Below are 20,959 nucleotides of genomic sequence, written 5' to 3'. Positions count from 1 at the left end.
CAAAGGAATGCTGATTGCATTTGTATTTTGTTACACAAGAACACAGAGCAAGTCAAAGCTATCAGCTGCAAAGGGGACTGCAGCTTTGAATAACTACACTGAGCTCTTTCAAGGCTTAAAGACACACCTGTAACTATATCTGCACCCAAAACAGGCCCCAGGAATGTTGTCTTCAGGTGTAGTGACACACACACTTCTTTTGCTGACAGCATGGAGTTGAGCAACTCAACCACCATCACTTCTGGCAAATGGGGCAAAGCAACTGCTCCCAGGATCAGACAGTGGGCTGGCTGACAACAGTAGGGAGGAGGCACCAGTCAGAGCAACGATCCCATTCACTATTTGATCCTGCAAACAGCTGTACCCACACAGTGAGGGAACAAGAACTGCTGGAGCCAGGAGCCACACACACACCATTATGCCCCTATTGCAGCTGCACGTGGCTATCCACACCTGCATCGCAAAAAGCATCACTTAGGATAAGCATCAGATATCAAAGAAACTCAAAGGTCCAGAACACCTCAAGTTTGTTGGTGTTCGAAGCCAAGCAGCAATGGGAACCTAACAAGAACAGCCCGTGCTCCCTTAGCCCAGAAAACCAAAGAAAAACCCTACAAGGAAGTCATCAAAGTGCTTCGCCACGCAAGAGCTGTTTAATTCGTTTCCACACACACATCAAAGTAGCACAGGGATGATAAAGTCAAGTATGTCCCACCGTGGTTTTATATAATGAACTTGTTCAAATACCAGATACTTCCTCTGTGGCTCTGAAAAGCGAAACTAAACAGGGCAAGTGCTCCTTGCCAGGGTGGCACACTCGCACAGGTTACTCACATGCCTTCAGTGGCTGGCCCGGCTTGTAACACCAGGCAGGAAGCGGACACCCTCAGAACCACTTAGAATTTTCATGTCTTTATCTTGGAAGGAAGTCCCTTCATGCTTTCTCCTTAATAGGAACAAGCAAACATTCAGTTTAAAAAAGGTTCCTTGAACCAACACTCAAAGCGGTCATTTTATAGGCTGATGATTTTCAGGTCCAATTACACAGATTCTTCTTATTCTATGTTTTTAGTGTGCATTCTGCACTTCAGGAGGACTTTAACTGCGCAAGCAGAATCCTCCTGAGCAGGAACTCCTCCTGTATCCTGCTTATCCATTGGAAAATGGAGTTTAGAGTCCGCATCCCTCACCTGATGAAGTAACACAACAACCATTACTCCATCAAACACAGACAAATTTTCTGAAGGGCTGTAAAGGCAATAAGCATATATCCAGGCTCTTAATTGCCATCAGTGGGGATCGTTTCCTTCCAGCTCCCAAATTCCTCAAATCACAAAGCAATCAAAACTTGATCTTGATCTTCTGAGAATTAACATGCACTCTCCCCATGTGAAAAAGGCAAGTTCACAGTGTCCCAGAACGTGGAGGGTGCCACAGGCCAGGAAACCATGCAGAGAATCGAGCCAGTCATAAAAAAAAAAAATGTAAAAAAAGTTTTACATTTCAGCCATAAGAACTTTACCAGAAGACCTATTTTTGAAGCAGATGGCCAAGACTGGATCCTTGCACTGCTTGTCCCTGGAAATGAGAGGTGCCACATGGTGCCCTGGGATGCAAAAGCTTTATCTGACGAAGACACAAAACCAAGAACGCTTTAGGAAAGGCTGGGAGGAAGGAACCTAATATGCTGGTATGAGTAAGTAGGCACCAGCTCAAAGCCATCAGTAGAGCTCAGGAAAATACCAAGCAGCAGAGTTTTCGGCAGGCACACAGGCTACTACCCAGTTACTCTTAGATGATGGCCAGGATCCTCCCACTGTTCCCCCACAGTATTTGATTCCTCTCCCCTTGCCCAATGTGACTGCAGAGAACTAAAACCTTTTGCCATCGCACAGAAGTGTCAGAGCCTGGCACCAAGGATAGGCTACACCACAACACAGTCATGCAGAAGTAGTGCTTGACACATAAGCCATCTGGGCTCCGTGCATCTCCAAAGGGATACACGTCTCTCCTAAGCTGGTTCTTTCAGGGACTGTTGTTCTTCACCAGACAGCATCTATGCCCACCACCAGTGTCCCACCAGCTCTCAAATGCTGCCCCGAACAGGCACAGGCACTGCCAAAAGGCTCCACAATTGCCAAAACACTCATCCGGGAAGCCAGCACGTCCAGCAGCAGACAGCTATCACAGGAAGCGCCAAGTGATTCTGAGAAGTATTTAAATGGGCTATTAGCTTCTCCCTTGTTCCAAGTGACTTGGATACTGTGGAAGGTATATACATAGGAAATTTGGCAAAAGTTCTGCATCTCTGAAACCAGGTGAAAGACCCGATGCAGACAGCTGTATTGGAGTGGTAGGTACACACTGCGGTTCGAGCATCCACCACAGCGAACTTACCCTGAACACTAAAAATAACTACTCAGCATTACTGCACAATGTAAACGCGAGGCCTCTTTTGAAAGAGTACCTGTCATTACACAGACGTTTCAAACTCTGAAAAAGCCATCAACTTGTGAAGTACAAACACCAAATTAAGTTACTTGCAAAACTCAACTACAGAGGATGCCTCAAACAGCAGTTTTCAAAGCATTCATTGAAAAAGCCTTTCCATCACGGCTCAAGATCAAAAGCTAAGAGCAAGCCAAGGGATCAAATACAGGCCAGACAAACTGAAGGGTTTCAACATTCCCACTATCCCATTTGGGACGGCGAAGATATTTAAATATGAGCAGAACTTCCATTAGCAAATTAAAACCTGATTTATCTTTTTTTCTCCAGCTCATGCAGAGTCGGTCACTTCCTCAGCACACTGGAGCTGCCTGCACTGATATCCTACAGGAGCACGGCAGACCTCTGGCAACACACAGGCATCCCTGTTCTGGACTGCACTCAAATGCATCATGCGGCAATTCTAAATAGCCACAAACCCTCTGTGTGCGTTCTACAATGAACGAAGCTGCAATTTCCTTACAAGTGCTGAAGCTACTGAATGCCTTCATGGAATTCAGCAGCAGTATATGCTTGCACACATGCAAAATCATCCAAGCCAATACAGTGTAGCCAGCTACAAACAAGAGAAAACATCATTCCCAATATTTTTAGATCTCTCTAACTCCAACAGTAATAGAAGTCCACTGAAAGCATGACCCTGAACAGAGGAGTTGCTTGCACAGAGGACTTTCAGCCTTCAGCTACTTCCCATGGAAAGCCACAGCTCTGACAAATCTAAGATGCTTTTCCTAGTTCTCAACTGTTCAAAAGGGCCTTTCCTAAGCAGAGGAAGAAGCAGCTATGTTCTCCAGACAGAAAAGGGCTCCCATATATGATTTCTGTACTAAACCCTTGACTCGCTATGATAACATGAGCACAGCTTGAGGATCACTTCCTTCAACTGCTCTATTGCATCTGACATGGAGCAGCAGAACCGCATTCTTGTTCACTTTATCTCATTCACAGAGTAAAGGGGAAGAGAGATTATTTTCAAAACAGAAAATTGAAACCAATTCACCAGGTGCCACAGACACTGGGGGAGGTGCTGTGTGGGGAGCTACTTTGAATTTATCAGTTAACGGCATCGCTTCGAACAAACAGCAAAGCCTTCACGGTCTTAGTTTTAATCACAAGAAGCACAGACCATCAAACTGAAATTCTGTGCACCACACGCTTAAGTCTAAGCTCACCAAACAGTGTCGAGTAAGACGTGAAGTATTTCTGAATAGCCTGCCCTACCCTTCTGTATCTGTCACAGGAACACAGCATCAGAGCTTCGGGTTTTATTGCCTATTAGGAACTTAAACTCATGCAAGGCGTAAAACGAAGGACCCAGAGCTTGGGATAAGTGTAACAGTGTAAGCTACAGCTTCATTTTTAATTATGCTTTAACAGCCAGCAATATCTATGGTTTCACATCAAGCACCATGAACACTGCAGTCCCAATCGGGCCTTCTCTGGGGCACACCAACCTGCAGCTCACAGCAGAGAAGACACCTCTGCTTTGCATGGCAAGCATGGTCCTGCTCACTAAAATCAAACCCACAGGGAACAGCAATAACTGTACTTACTATTAATTTCTTGCTTTTGGAAACAAATGTTCAAGAGTAGCTAAAAAACAAAGAGTGTTTTCAGTTTCACTTTGAAAGCATCCCTCCTCTGTGCCAGTCCCAATCTGCATCCGCGAGGCCCCTGAGAATAGGCTGCCTGGTTGTGATTTCTGCAAAATTAGGTTGAGACAAAAGAAACCAGCATCAATTTTTATTTTTTTTTTTACTCATGGCCAGCCATGAGATTTACATTTGGCCCAACAGAAACAGAAATCTAAAGCTTTAAGCAAATGGGTCACTGAAGTACAAAGTTTAAATTACTCTGGAGACTTAACAGATAAAACAAGATTCTTCTACCTGGTAACACTCAAAATTATAATTCTAAAAAAACTTCCATTCCATTCCAAATTACCTGCCTTGGCAGCCAACGAACAGATCCCATATCATCTCCCAGAGCTTTGCAGTGATCGTTTACACCAGATTCCAGGAAAGCTTTGTCACAATGAAGTTTTACTCCATTCCTTGGAAATATTAAATGCATTCCTACTGTAATGAAACACCTTATAAACGCCATGTGACAGAACCATGGAGTTTAACAAAGCATTTCCTTCCAGCATCATAACATTGAGGGCCCCAACAATAACGATTATCAAGTAGCTAACCACACAATAAGGGAAGTCAGAGGCTTGCAAAGCCACCTCATGCAAGCAGCATCAGCCTGAAGTGCTTCTACCCACAGACTCCTAATGCTTGTCCAACAGCTCCAAGTACTCTTTTTAAGATGTCATCTCTAACATCAAACACTGTTTTAAGCACAACCTTGTATGACAGCAGTGATTCCTGGTGCTCACTAGCAAGTCATTCCTGTTTTGGACAACACCGTGGGACCATACCGCCAGTAGCACAGGATTACACCAGCACCACAGAAGTTTCCTCAGGTGCGACTGGGAATCGGTAGTCTCGCCTAAGCAAGTAAAGCCCTTTTGCCAAGTGACGATGGGTTCATACTCATCAAAACAGAGCCCGATTTAACAGCAAAGCTGTGGAATTCTGGGAGAACGCCGACCGCTCGAAAAAGCTGCTCCTCGACAAATTTAACATACACAGCATTGTAATTCAGGAGCGGCCGAGGCTTTCAGCTTGTTTTAACAGCAAAGCTTTTACCCAGTACAGACCTGACCTTACTTCCAAAGAAGTCATCCAGCTTTCTCACCTAAACGAGAAACCAAGATGCAGTGCAAGTGCTCCATGTTACACATTACTGTTCTGCTCTAAAGAACCTTATTTCAAAGGCTACAATCAAAAAAGGTATTTTGAGCAAGACTAACCCTTGTTGGGTCTGGTGAGGCCACCTCCTTCCACAGGACACCCAAGTTCAAAGCTCAAAATGCTCACAACCAGCCAGCAGGTTGAGCACAACACCCAGCTGCACCCAGGATCCCACTCCCTGCTGCAGGGTGGGGGAAAAAAAGGCAGCTCAACTCTCTTTTCTGCGCTTGGGTTTAAACATCAACCACCCTTGGACTTCCAGAGGGCAGACTTTGGACTGTTCAGAAGGCTGGTTGATAAAGTTCCATGGGAGGCACTCCTAAAGGGCAAAGGAGCCCAAGAGGGCTGGATGCTCTTCGAGAAGCGAATCATGGCAGCACAAGAGCAGGTCATCCCTGTGTGCTGGAAAATGAGCCATCGGGGAAGAAAACCAGCTTAGCTGAGCAGAGAGCTCTGGGTAGATCTCAGGAAAAAAGGGGAAAGTATGAGCTTTGGAAGAAGGGGCAGATATCAAGAGGACTACAAGGATGAAGTGAGATCACGCAGAGAGAAAATCAGAAGGGCTAAAGCCCAAGTAGAACCTAGATTGGCCAATTCTTTGAAAGATAATAAAAAATGTTTCTACAAATATATCAACAACAAAAGGAAGGCCAAGGAGAATCACCATCTTTTACCAGACGCAGGGGGAATAATAGTGACAAAGGATGAGGATAAGGCTGAGGCACTTAATGCCTTCTTTGCCTCAGTCCTTAATAGTAAGGCAAGACGTTCTCTGGGTACTCAGCCTCATGAGGCAGAAGACAAGGAAGAAGAGCAGAACAAAACTCCCATGATCCAAGAGGAAACATTTAGAGACCTACTTGGCCAATTAGACATTCACAAGTCTATGGGGCCAGAAGGCATCCACCCAAGGGTATTAAGTGAGCTGGCAGAGGCGCTCCTGAAAGGAGGTTGTAGCAAGGTGGATGTTGGTCTCTTCTCCCAAGTGATAGGATGGGAGGGAATGGCCTAAATTTGCACCAGGACAGGTTCAGACTGGATATTAAGAAAAATTTCTTCACTGAAAGGGTTATCGGACACTGGCAGAGGTTGCCCAGGAAGGTGATGAAGTCACCATCCCTGGAGGCATTTAAAAGACAAGTAGATTTAGTAGCAGACAGGTACAGTTGGGCTTGATGACCTCAAAGGTCTTTTCTAACCTAGTCCCCAAAGTGTCATCCCAGTATTTCCAGTGCCTCATCATTACAAAACCCAGAAAGAATTAATATGGTCAGTGACATCACAGTGATGTCATTGGAATGGCTCCAGAAAAAGGTGACCAAAAAGGGGAAATGAACCCAACTAAGAAAAAAATGAAATCACACAGGTTTGCGACAAGGACAGGAGAGCACTGGACCAAGCAAGACCAGAGACACACAGATCACCAGGTGCTCTATTCAGAGTAGAGATAAACACACTCTGCAAAACACTTTTCAAGTCGGTTTTCAGAAAATCTAGAGCAAAGATGGAAACAGAAATCCAATATGAAATAAACACATAACAATGGCAGCAAATTATTTGAACAAAAGTTCACAGAGGAAAATTATGGGAACACATTCAACTGTGGGAAAACACCTTTGAGAGGAGAAAGCCTATTCAACACCACCTCTGTGTAAAGGTTCGTATAGTAGTTCACAAAGTTATCCTGTCAGCAGCTGGAAAACCACCAGAAATCCGCCTGTTTACTTTGACAACTAGAATTCAAAACAACACATCCAATGACTGCCTACTCCGTGTAATTATAGTGATTTCACGGAAGCGATACTCTAGTCTAAGGTGGGGTTTAAAAGTCTCAGCCAATCGACAGCAGGAGGTTAAGGGACTTATTCATATCCCTATTTTTGCATTCAGAGAGGAAGGGAAATTCTAGTTCTGCAGTGTCAAGTCAAATCAAATTACAAGCATAAATGCTAAACACCTTGCAAAAATCGTCATTAAACACCTAAAATCCTGCTTATGCTCAGACAACAAAGAACAAATGCAACATATTCCGAATATTTGAGTCGTTCTGAAGCCTTCCTAGTTCACTGCAGTGGTCTTAGAATGCCATGCAATAAAAAAGGTAACAGCTCCATGCTGAGCGGCCGCTTTCAAAAGCCCATTTAACTCTACAGAACAAGTTACAGGTGCTGCAGCCAGTAAGCTCAGCACAACCTAGCTACTACTTTGCAAAGCCTTCATCAGAGCAAATCTCTGTCCTGAGAAGTTCATGTTTATCGTGCACAGCTTGTGTTTGGAAACAACTAAACGGATGGAAGAATAAATTTCAGTCAGTCCCCTCAACCAGTAGTGCTATCAGCTAACAGACAGCTCACCTGCAGGGTTTTAATGTGGACAAGGCTGTTCAATACGGACAGTTATACCTGCCATAGGTCAGACACCCCCTGGAGACATTTCATGGCTCAGCGATACCTCTTCCTTTCACTGCAGCTGCAGATTGACTGAGAAACAAATCCCTATTTACAACTTGCTTCTGGTCCAAAATGGGTGATGTCCCCAGTTAGAGGGTGCCAGACTCATGATGGAGGTTTCCAGGTGTGGGATACCCCTGTATTACATTCTCGCTTTAACAAACAAGTTCCCAAGCACTACAAAACATAACTAAAACCATCACTGTTTGATACCAGGAACTCAACGAGATACACGGAGCACAAAGCCATCCACTACTCAATCGGAACAAGTGAATCACAGCACTGCAACCGAGGATCCGCAGCAGGATCCCGAGCCAATGAAACTCCAGAAAAGGTTTACTGAACCAGAAAAGCAGCAGCAGCAGCAATCCTGGTTGGACGCCAAAAGCAAGGAAATAAACAGAACAGAGCTCTGGAAGATTTCATCACCAGCAACAGAAGCAAGGATGAGCAAATACCAAAGCACCAACTGAATTTGGATCACTTACCTCTGAACAGACTAGACATCTAATGGCAGTAAGCTGGCATTTAAAAGCAACTCTGAGCAACTAAATGTTGTTCTACCCTCTTCTGACACATTCAAGGCCTTAAGCTGATTTTATTTAGGTCTCAGGTTTAGCTATGACATTCTAAACAAACCTGCTTTCTGCACTTTGCTCTGCTAAAGCAGAAATAACCACTGCAAACACAACAAAAACTACAGCATAAGCAGCAATCACGGCGCTTCTGTGCAGGCAGTTTGCAAGGCTTCTGTAGAGCCTAGCAAAACCAAGTCCATCGCGGGCTCAGGCCTCCCACCACCAGCCCAGCACTGGAGCAGGAGAGGGTCTCCTCGCTTATACCAACTCCTCTCCACTAGCTGAGCAACCCAGAGGCCCAGCACACAAGTTGTGAGGCTCAAGGGCACTATAAGAGTGCGGAAAAGCTCAACAGACAAGAAACCAGGACCCTGTCTAAAGTATCAGTTCATGAAGAACACGCAGGCAAGTCCACCAAGCTGGACAGGTCTGGAGAATCTACGAGTACACCCCACTCCTCACTGGCAGGAACTTTTCCACCATTTGGCTTATACAAAGACAGGACAAACAGTAGAATCTGTTCCATACAGTCAGCTTGGCTCATGACTTTTGCAGTCATTAAATATATACTCACTGTTTTAATCGCTATTTACAAGAGCAAAAACTTTAAACTACTAATTGTTTCTGTGTCCACTTGCCACTTGTTTCTCTCCCTACATTAGTATCAATAACTGGTAGGAAAGAAACATCCCTGCTTAACCATGAGATCTTCTTTAACTGCAGGGTAATCTGCTAATCTAGACAGACTTTTATTCAGCTTTACACATACAGCACCGTTAAGAAAGTTATAAACTTCAATTTGATTTGAAAATTTGCATTTACTAATTCAATACGCAAATAATGTGGAGTCATATGGATCAAGCTCCATATAAATCACAGTGGATCTATAGCACATAAAGGAACATCTAAAAACTGCCCTTATAGCTACTGTAGAGCACAGAATAGTTGGCCAAAAGCTGAAGCGTTGCGTATTTAAACGGATTCCCCAATGCTCAAGTACATACAACAAGCAGAACAACTGCTTTTGGGGTGCTGTGTCCTTCAATATTTAATACCCACAGATTTCACCTCCTCACACTGTCCCTGTTTACATGTTGGAAAAGAAGCCATATTTCCTATTTACTCGCTATCACTCCGAATAATATCAAGCAAATGGGAACAAAAGAAAACCCACGCACTCTGGTCACCTGCAGAAAGAGTGAACAGCAGCAGAAAACTTTCTGGTGAGTTTGCGCAAAACCTTGCCATAAAGACTGGGAACGGGATGCCAGACTGCTTCAGTGGGTTGACTTTTTTCCAAAAGCTCGAGAGCCAACAGATAAGACTCAGGTATTTTTATCTAAAGACGGTGAAGTAAACGGTGTTTTGAACTCGGCCTCATTTTTAAAGCAGAATGCTAAAAAAGTGCAGAGGAAGTTACAGGTTTGAGGAAATTGCTCGCATCCCCCCAGTCTGTGTTGGGAACAAACCCATCTGGGCTCAGCTCCAGAGCAGGGCAACGGGGAGGGTGACAGTGACAGCGCCAGCGAGGTGCGGGGCTGCCTCCCCACCTGCCACCCGGCTCCCCAAGGAGCATTCAGCTCCCTGAGCTGGCGTGAGGCCGGAGGGAGAGACAGGGTGTAAAACACACAAAGAGGAGCCCTCTTCAAAGCAAGTGCTTGCTTCACAGGACGCAAGAGCTCCTGGGCTCTCCCGAAAGGATTCCCAGCAGAAGGGGTACCAAGGAGCTCCTTCACTCACAGGCTCCTTCAGGGTCTGAGGGTGGATCCCCTCAGAGACAGGGGGTGCAAGGCGGGGCGGGGGGGGTTCCCCTCGGGGCAGTGGGTGCAGAGGATGAGGTTGGGGGGATCCCCCCGGGACAGGGGGTGCCATGGGAAGGGGATTCTCACGGGGACATGGAGTACTGAAGATGGGGTGTGGGGGAATTCCCCTCCCGGGGACAACGAGTGCCGAGGAGAGTGGATCTGCCATAGGGAGAGGATCCTCACAAGACACGGGAATACTAAAATAGGGTACGGAGGGACACGGGGTACCCAGGATGAGGGTGGGAGGACCTTCCCCCGGGGATAAGGGGCGCCGAGTGGAGGACATCCCCGCGGGACAGGGGATGCCGACGATGAGGTAGGGGGGATCCCCGGGACAGGGGATGCCGAGGGTGGTGGAGGAGGGGATCCTCCCCGGGACAGGGGGTGCCGAGGGTCATGGGCTCTCCCCGGGGGCGCCGGGGCTCCCTCGCGGCGCGCGGGGGCTCTGTTACGGGCCGGGCCGTTGGCCCAACGGCCGCTCCCCGCGCCCCGGCAGCGGCCCCCGCACCTGGATGACCTCGTTGACCTCGCGGATGCACTCCACCATGTGCTGCAGGATCTGCTCGGCCGTGAGCACCTCGTAGCGGTAATCCTCGTCCTGCTCGGGGCCGCCGCCGCCGCCGGGGCCCGGCCCGCCGCCCAGCCCGCCGGGGCCGGGGCCCAGCCCGCCGGTCTCGCCGCCCAGCAGCCCCTCTCGCTCGCCGCCACCGCGCAGCCCGGGCTCCACCAGCTCCACCTCGCCCAGGTCCAGGTTATCGTCGGGTTCGTCCTCCTCGTCGTCCTCCTCGTCCTCCTCGGCGCCGCTGTCCTCGCTGCACTCCTCGTCCTCGTCGAACTCGTAGTTGTAGCCCTCGTCCGAGTCCATGGCGAGGCGGTGGGGGGAGCGGCGGTGGCTCCCGCGGCCCCGCCGGCCCCGGCCCCGGCCCCGCCGCGCCTCACCCGCCGCCAACAAAGGGACGCGGCCGCCGCGCTCCGTCACCGCGCGCCGCGCACGCTCCGCGTCGCAACGGCTCGCGTCACGTGACGGCGACGCGCGTGCGCGCCAACCGCCCCCTCCCTCCGCGCGACGCCGCCATCTTGAGCGCGCCACACCTCCCCACCACCCTCCCCACAGCGGCGCCACGCCACACCCCCCCCGCGGCGCCATCTTGAGTGTGGCGCGGCGCCATGGTGAGTGCGGCGGAGTGCCATGCTGAGTGTGGCGCGGAGCCATCTTGAGTGTGGCGTGGCGCCATGATGAGTGCGGCAGCGAGGCGGGGACGGAGAGGGCGCGGAGGCCTCGGTGGGTCCCCTCAGCACCTGGGGGGGGAGCAGCTTGTGAGGGCGATGAGAGGGAAAATAGAGTGTTCTTCCTCAAAACTAGAGTAAAATTGAGCCAGTGTGAGCCAGCAATGGGTACTCACAGCCCAAAGGCCAACAATGCTGGGCTGCATCAGGAGCGTGGCCGGGGCGAGGGAAGAGATTCTGTCCTCTGTTCCTCTCTTGTCAGACCTCATCTGGAGTATTGTGTGCAGTTCTGGAATTCTCAGTATAAGAAGGAGAAGGAGTTGTTTGAATAGGTCCAGAGAAGGCTCCAAAGATGATCGAAGGGCTGGAGCACCTTCTTTACAAGGACAGGCTAAGAGAGTTGGGGTTGTTCAGCCTGAAGAAAAGAAGGCTCCGAGGGGACCTTAGAGCAGCTTCCAGTACCTGAAGGGTTACAAGAAAGCTGAGGAGGGACTGTTTACAAAGACTTGTAGTGATACCATGAGGGGCAGTGGGTATAAACTGAAGAGGGGCAGATTTATACTGGACATAAGGAGAAATTTCTTCACTACGAGAGTAGGGAGGCCCTGGCCCAGGTTGCCCACGGAAGCTGTGGCGGCCCCATCCCTGGAGGCGTTCAAGGCCAGGTTGGATGGGGCCTTGGGCAGCCTGTTCTAGTGGGATGTCCCGGCCCATGGCAGGGGGGTGGAACTGGATGTTCTTTAATGTCCCTTTCAATCCAAACTAATCTGTGATTCTATGTGCATTGTGATTGTGCAGGGACCCTCCAGGCAGAAGCTGATGTGGGATGGGGGTGAACACATGTCTGCTGCCCCAGTTAGGGACCCAGCCGTGCTGGTGGCATCCCTGCACTCCAGCGCTGCCTCTGGAGATGATGATGCCTGGCTGCTCCCAGCAGTGCCAGACGAGAGTCCCTTTATTCCTTGCCAGTTTGGTATTTTGCAGGGGGAAGAACACGCACGAGTGGTTTTGTACCAGACCACACTGATCTTTTGCCTCTGGCAGATGGCAGGGGCCTGGTGCCAGCACTGTTCCTTGGTCTCTGCCGGCACCTCTCGCCTAGACACCGAGCCACTGGGCAGGGGCAGGGCAGGTGTCATGGTGCTGCAGGGGCTGAGCACCCTCGTCCTCAGCTTTCCCTGCCATCGCGGCAGCACTGCTTCCAACATCAGACTTGCCTGGCCTGGTACAGGGGAGGCGAGACGGGTTTATTGTTTGCAGCCATTTGGGGAGCACAAGGGACTCTGGTTGGCTTGGAAACAAGGCTGCAGCCTGGCCCAGAGGAGAGCCAGCTGATACCAAGCTCTCACTGCAATTCACGGTGGATGCGAAAAGCCAGCACAGCCCAGGAGGGCTTCAGATCCACCTTCTCCACCAGCACTATTCCTCTAGTTCCTCGCACCCCAGGAATCCTTTCTGCACCAGATGAAGTGGAGCCGTTCCAATGCACTGACATTATTCAGTTCCAGATGAAGATGCTCCTGTGCCTGAGGGCAGGGGTACTCAGCCTGGTGGTATGCAATGAAGATGTGACGAGCTTCATCACATCGCTGGGGCAGGAGTCACCACCTGGCACAGCAGGATCCTGCTTCCTGCTTCTCTTTCGATACAAATACCTTGTGAAACAGGCAGAAAATTAGAAGCTGCCTCAAAGGAGTGTTTATTTTCTGCTGGAGCACAGAAAGCGTAATGATGGCCACAACAACAGGGGTTTAAGCTCAGGGTGATGCAGGCTGGTGCCCTTGGGGATCGTAGCAGAATAAGTGTCTGACATCCTGGGGTAGATGCTTCTAGAAACCTCACTGGGTACCAGTCTGCATCTTCAGACACACAAGCTGACCTGAAAATCATTTCCAGGCAGTTCATGTCATTACAGCCATTTCCAGTGAGCTCACTACAGACACGACTGCCGTCTGCCCTCTCGCTGTGCAGAGCTGTGCAAAGCCATCCTCGTTGCACAGCTCAGGACAGCCTGCGGTCCCTGAGCTCTGCTCTGCCAGGGTCAGGAGTGGCACAGGGGAGCATGGGCTGGGCACAGATGTTGCCTCACGCCAATCTACCTAGTAAATAAAGCCACTTCCCTAATTACCTTACTTATTGGGAATGGCAAAGGACAGGGCATTAATCATCCTGCCCTACATAAATACAAACAGCCCTGGCTTTATTCCACGCTGGACTTACCAGCCAAACGTTTGTTTGCCAGGCTGGTCCCGTCTCTCACTCCAAGCCCTGAGGGCTCCGTGGGTCATCCCAGGTCCTCGCCCTAGGCTTTGTCCCTGAGGGCATGGGGTGTCACCCCTGGGGCGCTGGGCTAGCACTGTCCTGGCCAGTGGGTGCCATGCCCAGCTCCTCCCCACTGGCCCTGAGGAGACAAGTGTTGGCTGGGCAGCGGGGTTTGGCTTTATGGGACCTTTGTTGCGTCCCACAGCCTGTGCTTGGACACTGAACGGGATCCAGCCCTTGGCAGAGGTGACCTTAGCGGGGGTGAGCAGCACGGTCAGTAACCTGGTTACTCCCTCCAGCCCCCACATCCTGGTGACTCCCTGCTGCCCTTTCCTAGACCCTGCCGAGGCTGCAGAGCTTCCAAGCCCAGGGCCCTGGTGCAAAGCCCTGTGAGATGGGCTCAGGTACCAGGCTAAAGTCATCCCCTTGCACAGCTGTTTGGCACCCAAGGCGAAGAGCCATCCGTCAGCAGCACAGAGCGCAGCCATCTAGAAACACATTTAAACCTACATGGGCACCTGACCATTTCCCTTTCTCATATAATCCCAGTAATCAACATTTATAAACAGTGATGGGATCTTCCCTGTGCTGTGATGCAGACACGGGAAGGTGGTTCTCCTCCTGTGGTCCCAGCCTTATCGTTTTACGCAGCTAGGCAGTTTGCTGCTAGTCACTCCTTAGTTAAAACACAAACGCTTCTCAAAAACAGTTTTGGTATGAAATTTTAGCTATGCCTTTTGCAAAAGGTCTTCCTTTCATTATGCTGACCCAATGGAGCCCTGGGAACCCCCCAGCTCCTTGTAGATGGTTGGCAAAAGGTACCTGAGAAAAGCAGGGCTGCTGCTTTCAGCTCATCCCGAGGGGATCTGCGCTGCCTCTGGGAATTTTAGGACTCCGAGAACCACTCTTCTACCCACTCTGGAAAATTATTTAGGTCTCCATAGACACCTGGTGCTTTTTCATTTTATTCTTGTAAGAGCTTAATTACCCAAGTGATTGTAGTAACTGTTAACACTGAAGCTGACAAGAATAAAATATTGCATTGCAATCACCTTGCTCCATGAAGTTAAGAGCCTGCTTATGGGATTTACGAGAGCGGAGCCTCTGTGCAGGAAGAGTTTGACACTGCACGTCCACTCTGATTGATTCCAGCTCAGCCCCATGACTGTGACTGGGAGCAGCTGGGGACAGCAGCCACAAATACTGAGCCTCCATAATAACTTGTAGCATCTCCCCGTGACAAAGCCCCGCTTCACTGTACCAAAGTGCTGCCAAAAGTGCTGGTGCCCCAACCACTACTGGGGTTTTGCCCTGGGAGGTTCACCTGCATATTTGAGGCGAACTTCCCATCTCACTCAGCCTCCCTCCTGCTCCACTGCTCCTTGATTTGGGTGGGATCTCTGGAAAAAGCCCTTCTCCTCCATCACCTGGGGCACACAGAAATCCTGCACTTGGGAGATTTCTTGATGCCTTGGGTGTAATTTTGTCTGCCTGTGCACCCGTTAACAACCTTGCCCGCAAGCATGGGATAAGATGCCACTCAGACCGCTACCATTTGTTCAGCCCCACCAAAGCTGTGCGAGCTGGAGATAATCCAGAGAAAAAAGGCTTTGCGAATAATACCAATAGCGCAAATACCACCAGGCTGAGCTTGAGTCAGGAACCCAAATCCTTCAGACTGATTATTACATCTCATCTCAAGCTTTTTGCCTTAAACTCTGCTTTTAAGTTCATAATTGTTGAAATATTCCTCCTCGCTAAGACCTGCTCCTGCCTCCTAGCTCCAACTCTCCCAGGTCCCGCTCCCTTTACACGTGCTTTCCCATCTGAAGAGGTCCCTTCTGCTCGACTCCATCTGTGCTGAGAAATTCATTTACCACGTGCATCTGCTAAACCGTTTCATGGCAGCATCTAGCGTGACATGCAGTGGTCAAGGTGGAAATGTAGAGATGTGAAAACGAGTCATCCTGTGCTTTGAAAAGTGCTGGGATACGTGATTGTTGCTCTGAAAGCAGCATGCTGTACAACAGCTTGCTTCAGCCCTGGAAATCATGGATATTCCTCGTGGGCTGAGCTGTTAGAGAAGGATCTGACTGGTGAAAATACACTGGATTTAGGGTCATCTCTTGTTTAGAATCTTCTTTATGTACATGCTAAAGCTCCCACAATCATCTCTCCTGTTTTTTCCTGGGTGTTTAAATGTGAGCACCCCTCTGCTTGATGAAATGGGTGCTGGTGCCTTGGCCTCTTCAGCTCACAGTGTTGGGACTCAGAGGGACATTGCTTCCATCCCATCATTCCTCGGGGACAGGTATCTCTGGCAGAGTAGAGAGAGGCTGTAAGACTTTCCTCTTTCCTACGACACTCGGTTTGGTGTTGGTAGAAAGCCCCAGCACAGGGCACAGCACAGTAAGGCTGGAGGCCTGTGCTGCCGCTTGGTGTGCCCATGTCCACAGAGAACTTCAGAGGAGTCACACTGAGAAACGAGACATCACCCTGAAGGAGCAAACATGTCCTTGTCATCCCATGTCCAGTGGGCATATGTTTCATCCACGAGCTGTAATGGCAGATCCATTAGCACCAAGTCATGCAGATGGCTTCCTCCCTTCCAGCACCTGCTTGACACCATCCTGAACAATATCCTCCCCAAAATAATGGAGATAGAGGTGCAACAGGAGGGTCCACCCCTGCAAAGACCCAGCATATGCCAACCCCGACTCCCTGTGGACCACCAACCACAAGTGCATGGCTGCAGCCCTCACGGCTGCAATCCAAATATCATAATTATTTTATCAAAGATGAAAAGGGGAGGCAAACAAGCAAAAACAGAGGGTAAGTTTGCCCAGAAAGCTTCTGAGACATCAAAATTAAACTCAGAGGTCTACAGGCATTTCCAGAATATGATTTGTGTTTTCCAAAGCCCTCTTCCAGCCACTACCAGCAGGTCCCTTGATATGGCTTCATTCAGGAGTGACTGTGCTTAGACAGCGTTTGTCTTAAGGAGCAAAACAAAGAGGGAACTCATGGGAGTGCTCTGTGAGGGTTTCCATGAACCCTTCCACCACAGAGCAGAGGAATCTGTATGCAAAACACCCTCCTGTTTAAATGCAGATGCAGCACACGTGACAGGGAATCAGGCAGCATAATAGATGGGTTTATGCCTTAAAAAAATGCTGTGGGACAAGGAACTGTGCTGACTGCCCAAAGGCCACCCTCATGCCCCAAAGGGGAACAAACCAGAAAGAACCAGTTGTGACGCTGGCCTGATTTTATAACAATTTATGTCAGAACAATGAATTTGGATTCCATTCCTGGTTGTAAGCAGGTAATCCAGCAGAGCCCTGGAGCAGGACAGTTTTCTGCAGTCCCACAGCAATTTGCCTTCCAGCTCTTGCAGTGGAGAGATGACAAGGAGGGTTTGCAGGCACTCCTACAATGGGCATGGCCCAGCTAGCGCTATGCAATGTTCTCAGACCCCAGGTTAGCCCCGTGCCCCTACTTCAAAGCGCTTCTAAGCCAGTACATCCGTGCTGCAGGGCCTGCGATCCAGGTTAGGGCAAGCTGAGATGGGGATGACAGGTAAACTCTGAGCCTTGTGTCTCCCCATTTCCTCCCTGCTTGTTCCTTCTGATCTAGCTCCGAGAAGGCCAGCCTTGCTCCATGGATACATCGTCCCGCAGATACGCTCCGAGACCATGAACTGGTCTACTGAAAATCATCGGCATCTTCTGGCTCCTGCTGCCCCACGCCCAATGCAGGACAGCATGTCAGCCAGTTTCTTTCAGCTGAGCTCTGAAATTAAGCACCACTTAAGCAGTTTTCTTACGTTAAGATGCATTCCCAAATCAGACTCTTAGTCTGATTAGTGCCGGCCAGCTACAGACGAATTTCTCTGAGTCATCGCCCAGAGACATCAGGTCCCCTAAAATAGCAACAACAACAGAATCCATAGAAAATCTTGAACATTTCAACTGAAAGCTATGAACACAATGCTTTCCGTGAGTGTAGCCAACACGCCACCTTCCCCAGACTGAAATAAGGATTCGCTTCAGGTCAGGGCACTTTGCATTTCCGTCTCAGGCGCTGGGAAGTGCAGCCCTGCCGATGCTGCTGACAGTGCCTGACGCAACACGGCAACGAACTATCTCTTTTTTTTTTCCTTCCTCTGCCATTTTAATACTGTGAAGCTAATTGAGGAGAAGTCCAGAGATATAGAATCAAGCGATGCTGTCAGAAATGCAGTGACAGTGGCTGACACTTAGGAGATTTGCACCAAGAAAAGCAACAAACCCTGCTTAAGGCCATGGAGGCTTCATGTAGAGCAGCGTCAGCCTTGACACAAGCAGAGGGAAACTTGAGCACAAGGAATGAGACAAGCCGTTTTCCCAGAGATCTGATGCAGGCTGGAATACAGAACAGAGGCATTCTTTATGTCCCTTCTTGCTGTGTGATGCGAATGGAGACAGTGAAGGGCCAACATCCTTGAGCAATGGCACTGGGGTCAGGAGAATCATGAGGCAGCAGCCTTGCATCTGCTGTTGTGCTCAGCTGGGGTTCTGCCATCTCTCCGTAGAGAAAACAAGGGACAAGTGAGAATTGCCAGGAACCTGTAGACACCAACAGGCTTTAATTGCTCCAATCAGCCTCACTTCGGACCTCCATCCATGACCCATTGCTCCAGGAGCTCAATTTAAGTTGAGGCGTGGGCAGCTGCTTTTTTCCTGAGCTTTCCTGAAGGTGTATCTGCTCCTAGGCTTTCCCAGATTGATCTTGGACTTATGTTGGTGCCCTGTTTTTGTCTGGTGACACCTGGACTGTTGGCAGGCCCCACTGCTGCCACCACCATGCTCTGCTTGCCTGGCTGCAGGGCTGCACCCAGCTGGTAAGGTTGTTTCCTGGCCCATGTTGTGCCCACCCTACGTCCTAGCTCACCTTCCCTTACGTGGATGGGTGGTCTGGGCTGCTCCACAGGGTTGTGAAAGAAGGCTGCAGCACTGTGGAGGTGTTAAGCTCATGGCAATACTTAGCTGGCTCTCTCTGGCACCATTCCCGATGGAGGCCAGCTCCCCCATCTATGTGTGGTTCTTAGCCCTCTCTCTGCCTTCCCCCACCCGAGATCCCCTACCTGTTTTCACTAATCTCATGAAATTCCTACAATCCCATTTAGTCACAAACCTAACTGTGATACTCTCCTGCTGCGCAGAGTTCCTATGACTTCTCTACCTCTGTGACACCCTCAATATCTCCACTGGCCCCACACAGGCTCCCTCACCCCTGGCAAACTCCTTTTTCCATCCCTCTGAACCCATCTTTCCCAAGTCCACTGAAACTCCCCCATGTCCTCCCAGCTCTTCTACTTTCACCATCGGTCCCCAGCAAGCTCCTTGAGAGATTTTCTGCAAAAGGAGTTTTTCCAGCTGCCCTGGGCTCTCCTTGTGCTACTTGCTTGTGGGACAATCCCTTAAATGCCCCAAAAAAAACCCTTTCCATGGTTGTGTCTTGCTCATGCAAAGTGGTTTTTTGATCTTGAGTTAGTGTGATGCAGCCATCGCCCTTGTTGTGCTTTCTCCCATGGCATTTGTTTAATTTCCTGCTTGCTCCCCACGCCTGTGGCTCGCCTTTCAGCACTCCCAGTAGGTTGGAGTTTTCTAGTGGCTTCAGCTCTTGCTCGGGAGGGCTGGGACTACAGCTCTTTAATAATTTGATGGAGCTGGTTCCTGTGTAGAAGCTGATGGAGCTGTGCTGGCAATTAGATGGGTAAGACCTGGGATTAAGTGTCCTTATTTGACTTGGGGATTGCTGAGGAACGCAGAGCTGGGAGGGAGGAGGAAAAATAGAAGAGTTCATCTGAGGCTGAGGGTTTCCTTGCAAAAGCCAAATTCTGTGCAGCGAGCATCTCTGCAATGCTTCAGCGTGAGGGTTCATCATGGAGAAAAGCCCTTTTTTTCACAATCCAACCAATATTTCACCTGCCACCTATACAGTATACACAGAAAGCTGTGCAAGGGCTGATTTACACCCAGCATTATTCACAAAAATGTGTGGTACCAATAACAGATGCCAAACCCCAAGGTAGACGCACATCGTGCACATGTTCAGCCACTGAGCTGGAAAGCGGTGCGGGTCAGATGGGCTTTGAATCATAGAACCATGGAATGGTTTCGGTTACAAGGGACCCTAAAGCCAATCCAGTTCCAACCCTCCTACCATGGGCGGGGGGGCTGGAGATCGATCGGGTTGCTCAGAGCCCCAACCAGCCTGGCCTTGAACATCTCCAAGGATGGGGCAGCCACCACTTTTCTGGGAAACCTGGGTGAGGGCCTCCCCACCCTCAAAGGAAAACATTTCTTCCTAAGATCTTATCTCAATCTCCCCTCGCTCAGCCTAAAACTGTTCATCCTCAACCCATCCCTGCACTTCCTGATGAAGAACCTCTCCCCAGCTGTCCTGCAGCCCCTTTCAGTACTGGAAGCTGCTCTACGATCTCTCTGGACCCTTCTCTTCTCAAGGCTGAACAACCTAAACTCTCTCAGCCTGTCCTCATAACAGGGGTGCTCCAGGCCTCGGATCATCTTCGTGGCCTCCTCCGGACTTGCTGCAACAGATCCATCTCCTTCCTGTGCTGAGGACTACAGAACAGAATGCAAGACTCCAGGTGAGGTCTCTCCAGAGCAGAGCAGAGGGGCAGAATCCCCTCCCTCGCCCTGCTGGTCCCACTGCTTTGGATGCAGCCCAGGATACACTTGGCTTTCTTGGCTGCCGTCACGGTTTACAGCTGCAAATGCACGTTGTTGGCTCAAGTTGAGCTTCTCATCCACCAGTGCCCCCAGGTCCTTCTCCTCAGGGCTGCTCGCAAACCATTCTCTGCCCAGCCTCCGTGTCTATGTTTGGGATTGCCCTGGCCCAGCAACAGGACCTTGCACTCAGCCTTGTTGAACCTCATGAGATTTGCGTGGTCCCAGCTCTCCAGCTTGTCCAGGTTCCTCTGGATGCATCTCGTCCCTCCAGGGTGCAGAAGCCCAGGCAGATGATATCAGTTACTCTTGCCTTAGCGTTGTGGGGGAGTGTTGGTAGACTTGCTAAATCAAGCCCCAGCCCTCGCATCAGCCATCACAGTCAAAGGCTGTTAAAGCCTTTGACACAGTCCCACACAACATCCTTCTCTCTAAATTGAACAGATATGGATTTGATGGGGGGACGGTAACGTGGGTAAGAAACTGGTTGGATGGTTCCCGAAGCCACACCTCCCGTCCCGTAGGCCCCGCCCCCGGCTCTGGTCGCTGGAGGCCCCGCCCACCCCTTAGGCCCCGCCCCTCGCGGCTGCCATT

The 20,959-nt window shown here is 49.8% G+C and overlaps 1 protein-coding gene across 1 annotated transcript in view; it reads right to left on the bottom strand.

The window, feature by feature from the left end:
- Positions 1-11,151, bottom strand: part of ARIH1 (ariadne RBR E3 ubiquitin protein ligase 1) — a 58,755-nt gene extending 47,604 nt beyond the window's left edge. Inside the window, exon 1 of the mRNA XM_054077428.1 lies at positions 10,651-11,151. Within this exon, the coding sequence (XP_053933403.1) occupies positions 10,651-11,007 (357 nt within the window). The 5' untranslated portion in view covers positions 11,008-11,151. The remainder of the gene's footprint in view (positions 1-10,650) is intronic.
- Between the last annotated feature and the right edge of the window lie 9,808 nt (positions 11,152-20,959).

The sequence above is a fragment of the Cuculus canorus genome, chromosome 12 (genome assembly GCF_017976375.1).
Source record: "Cuculus canorus isolate bCucCan1 chromosome 12, bCucCan1.pri, whole genome shotgun sequence".
NCBI lineage: Eukaryota > Metazoa > Chordata > Aves > Cuculiformes > Cuculidae > Cuculus > Cuculus canorus.
Note: the sequence above shows the minus strand (reverse complement) of the source record. Positions and strands in the feature narration are given on the sequence as shown.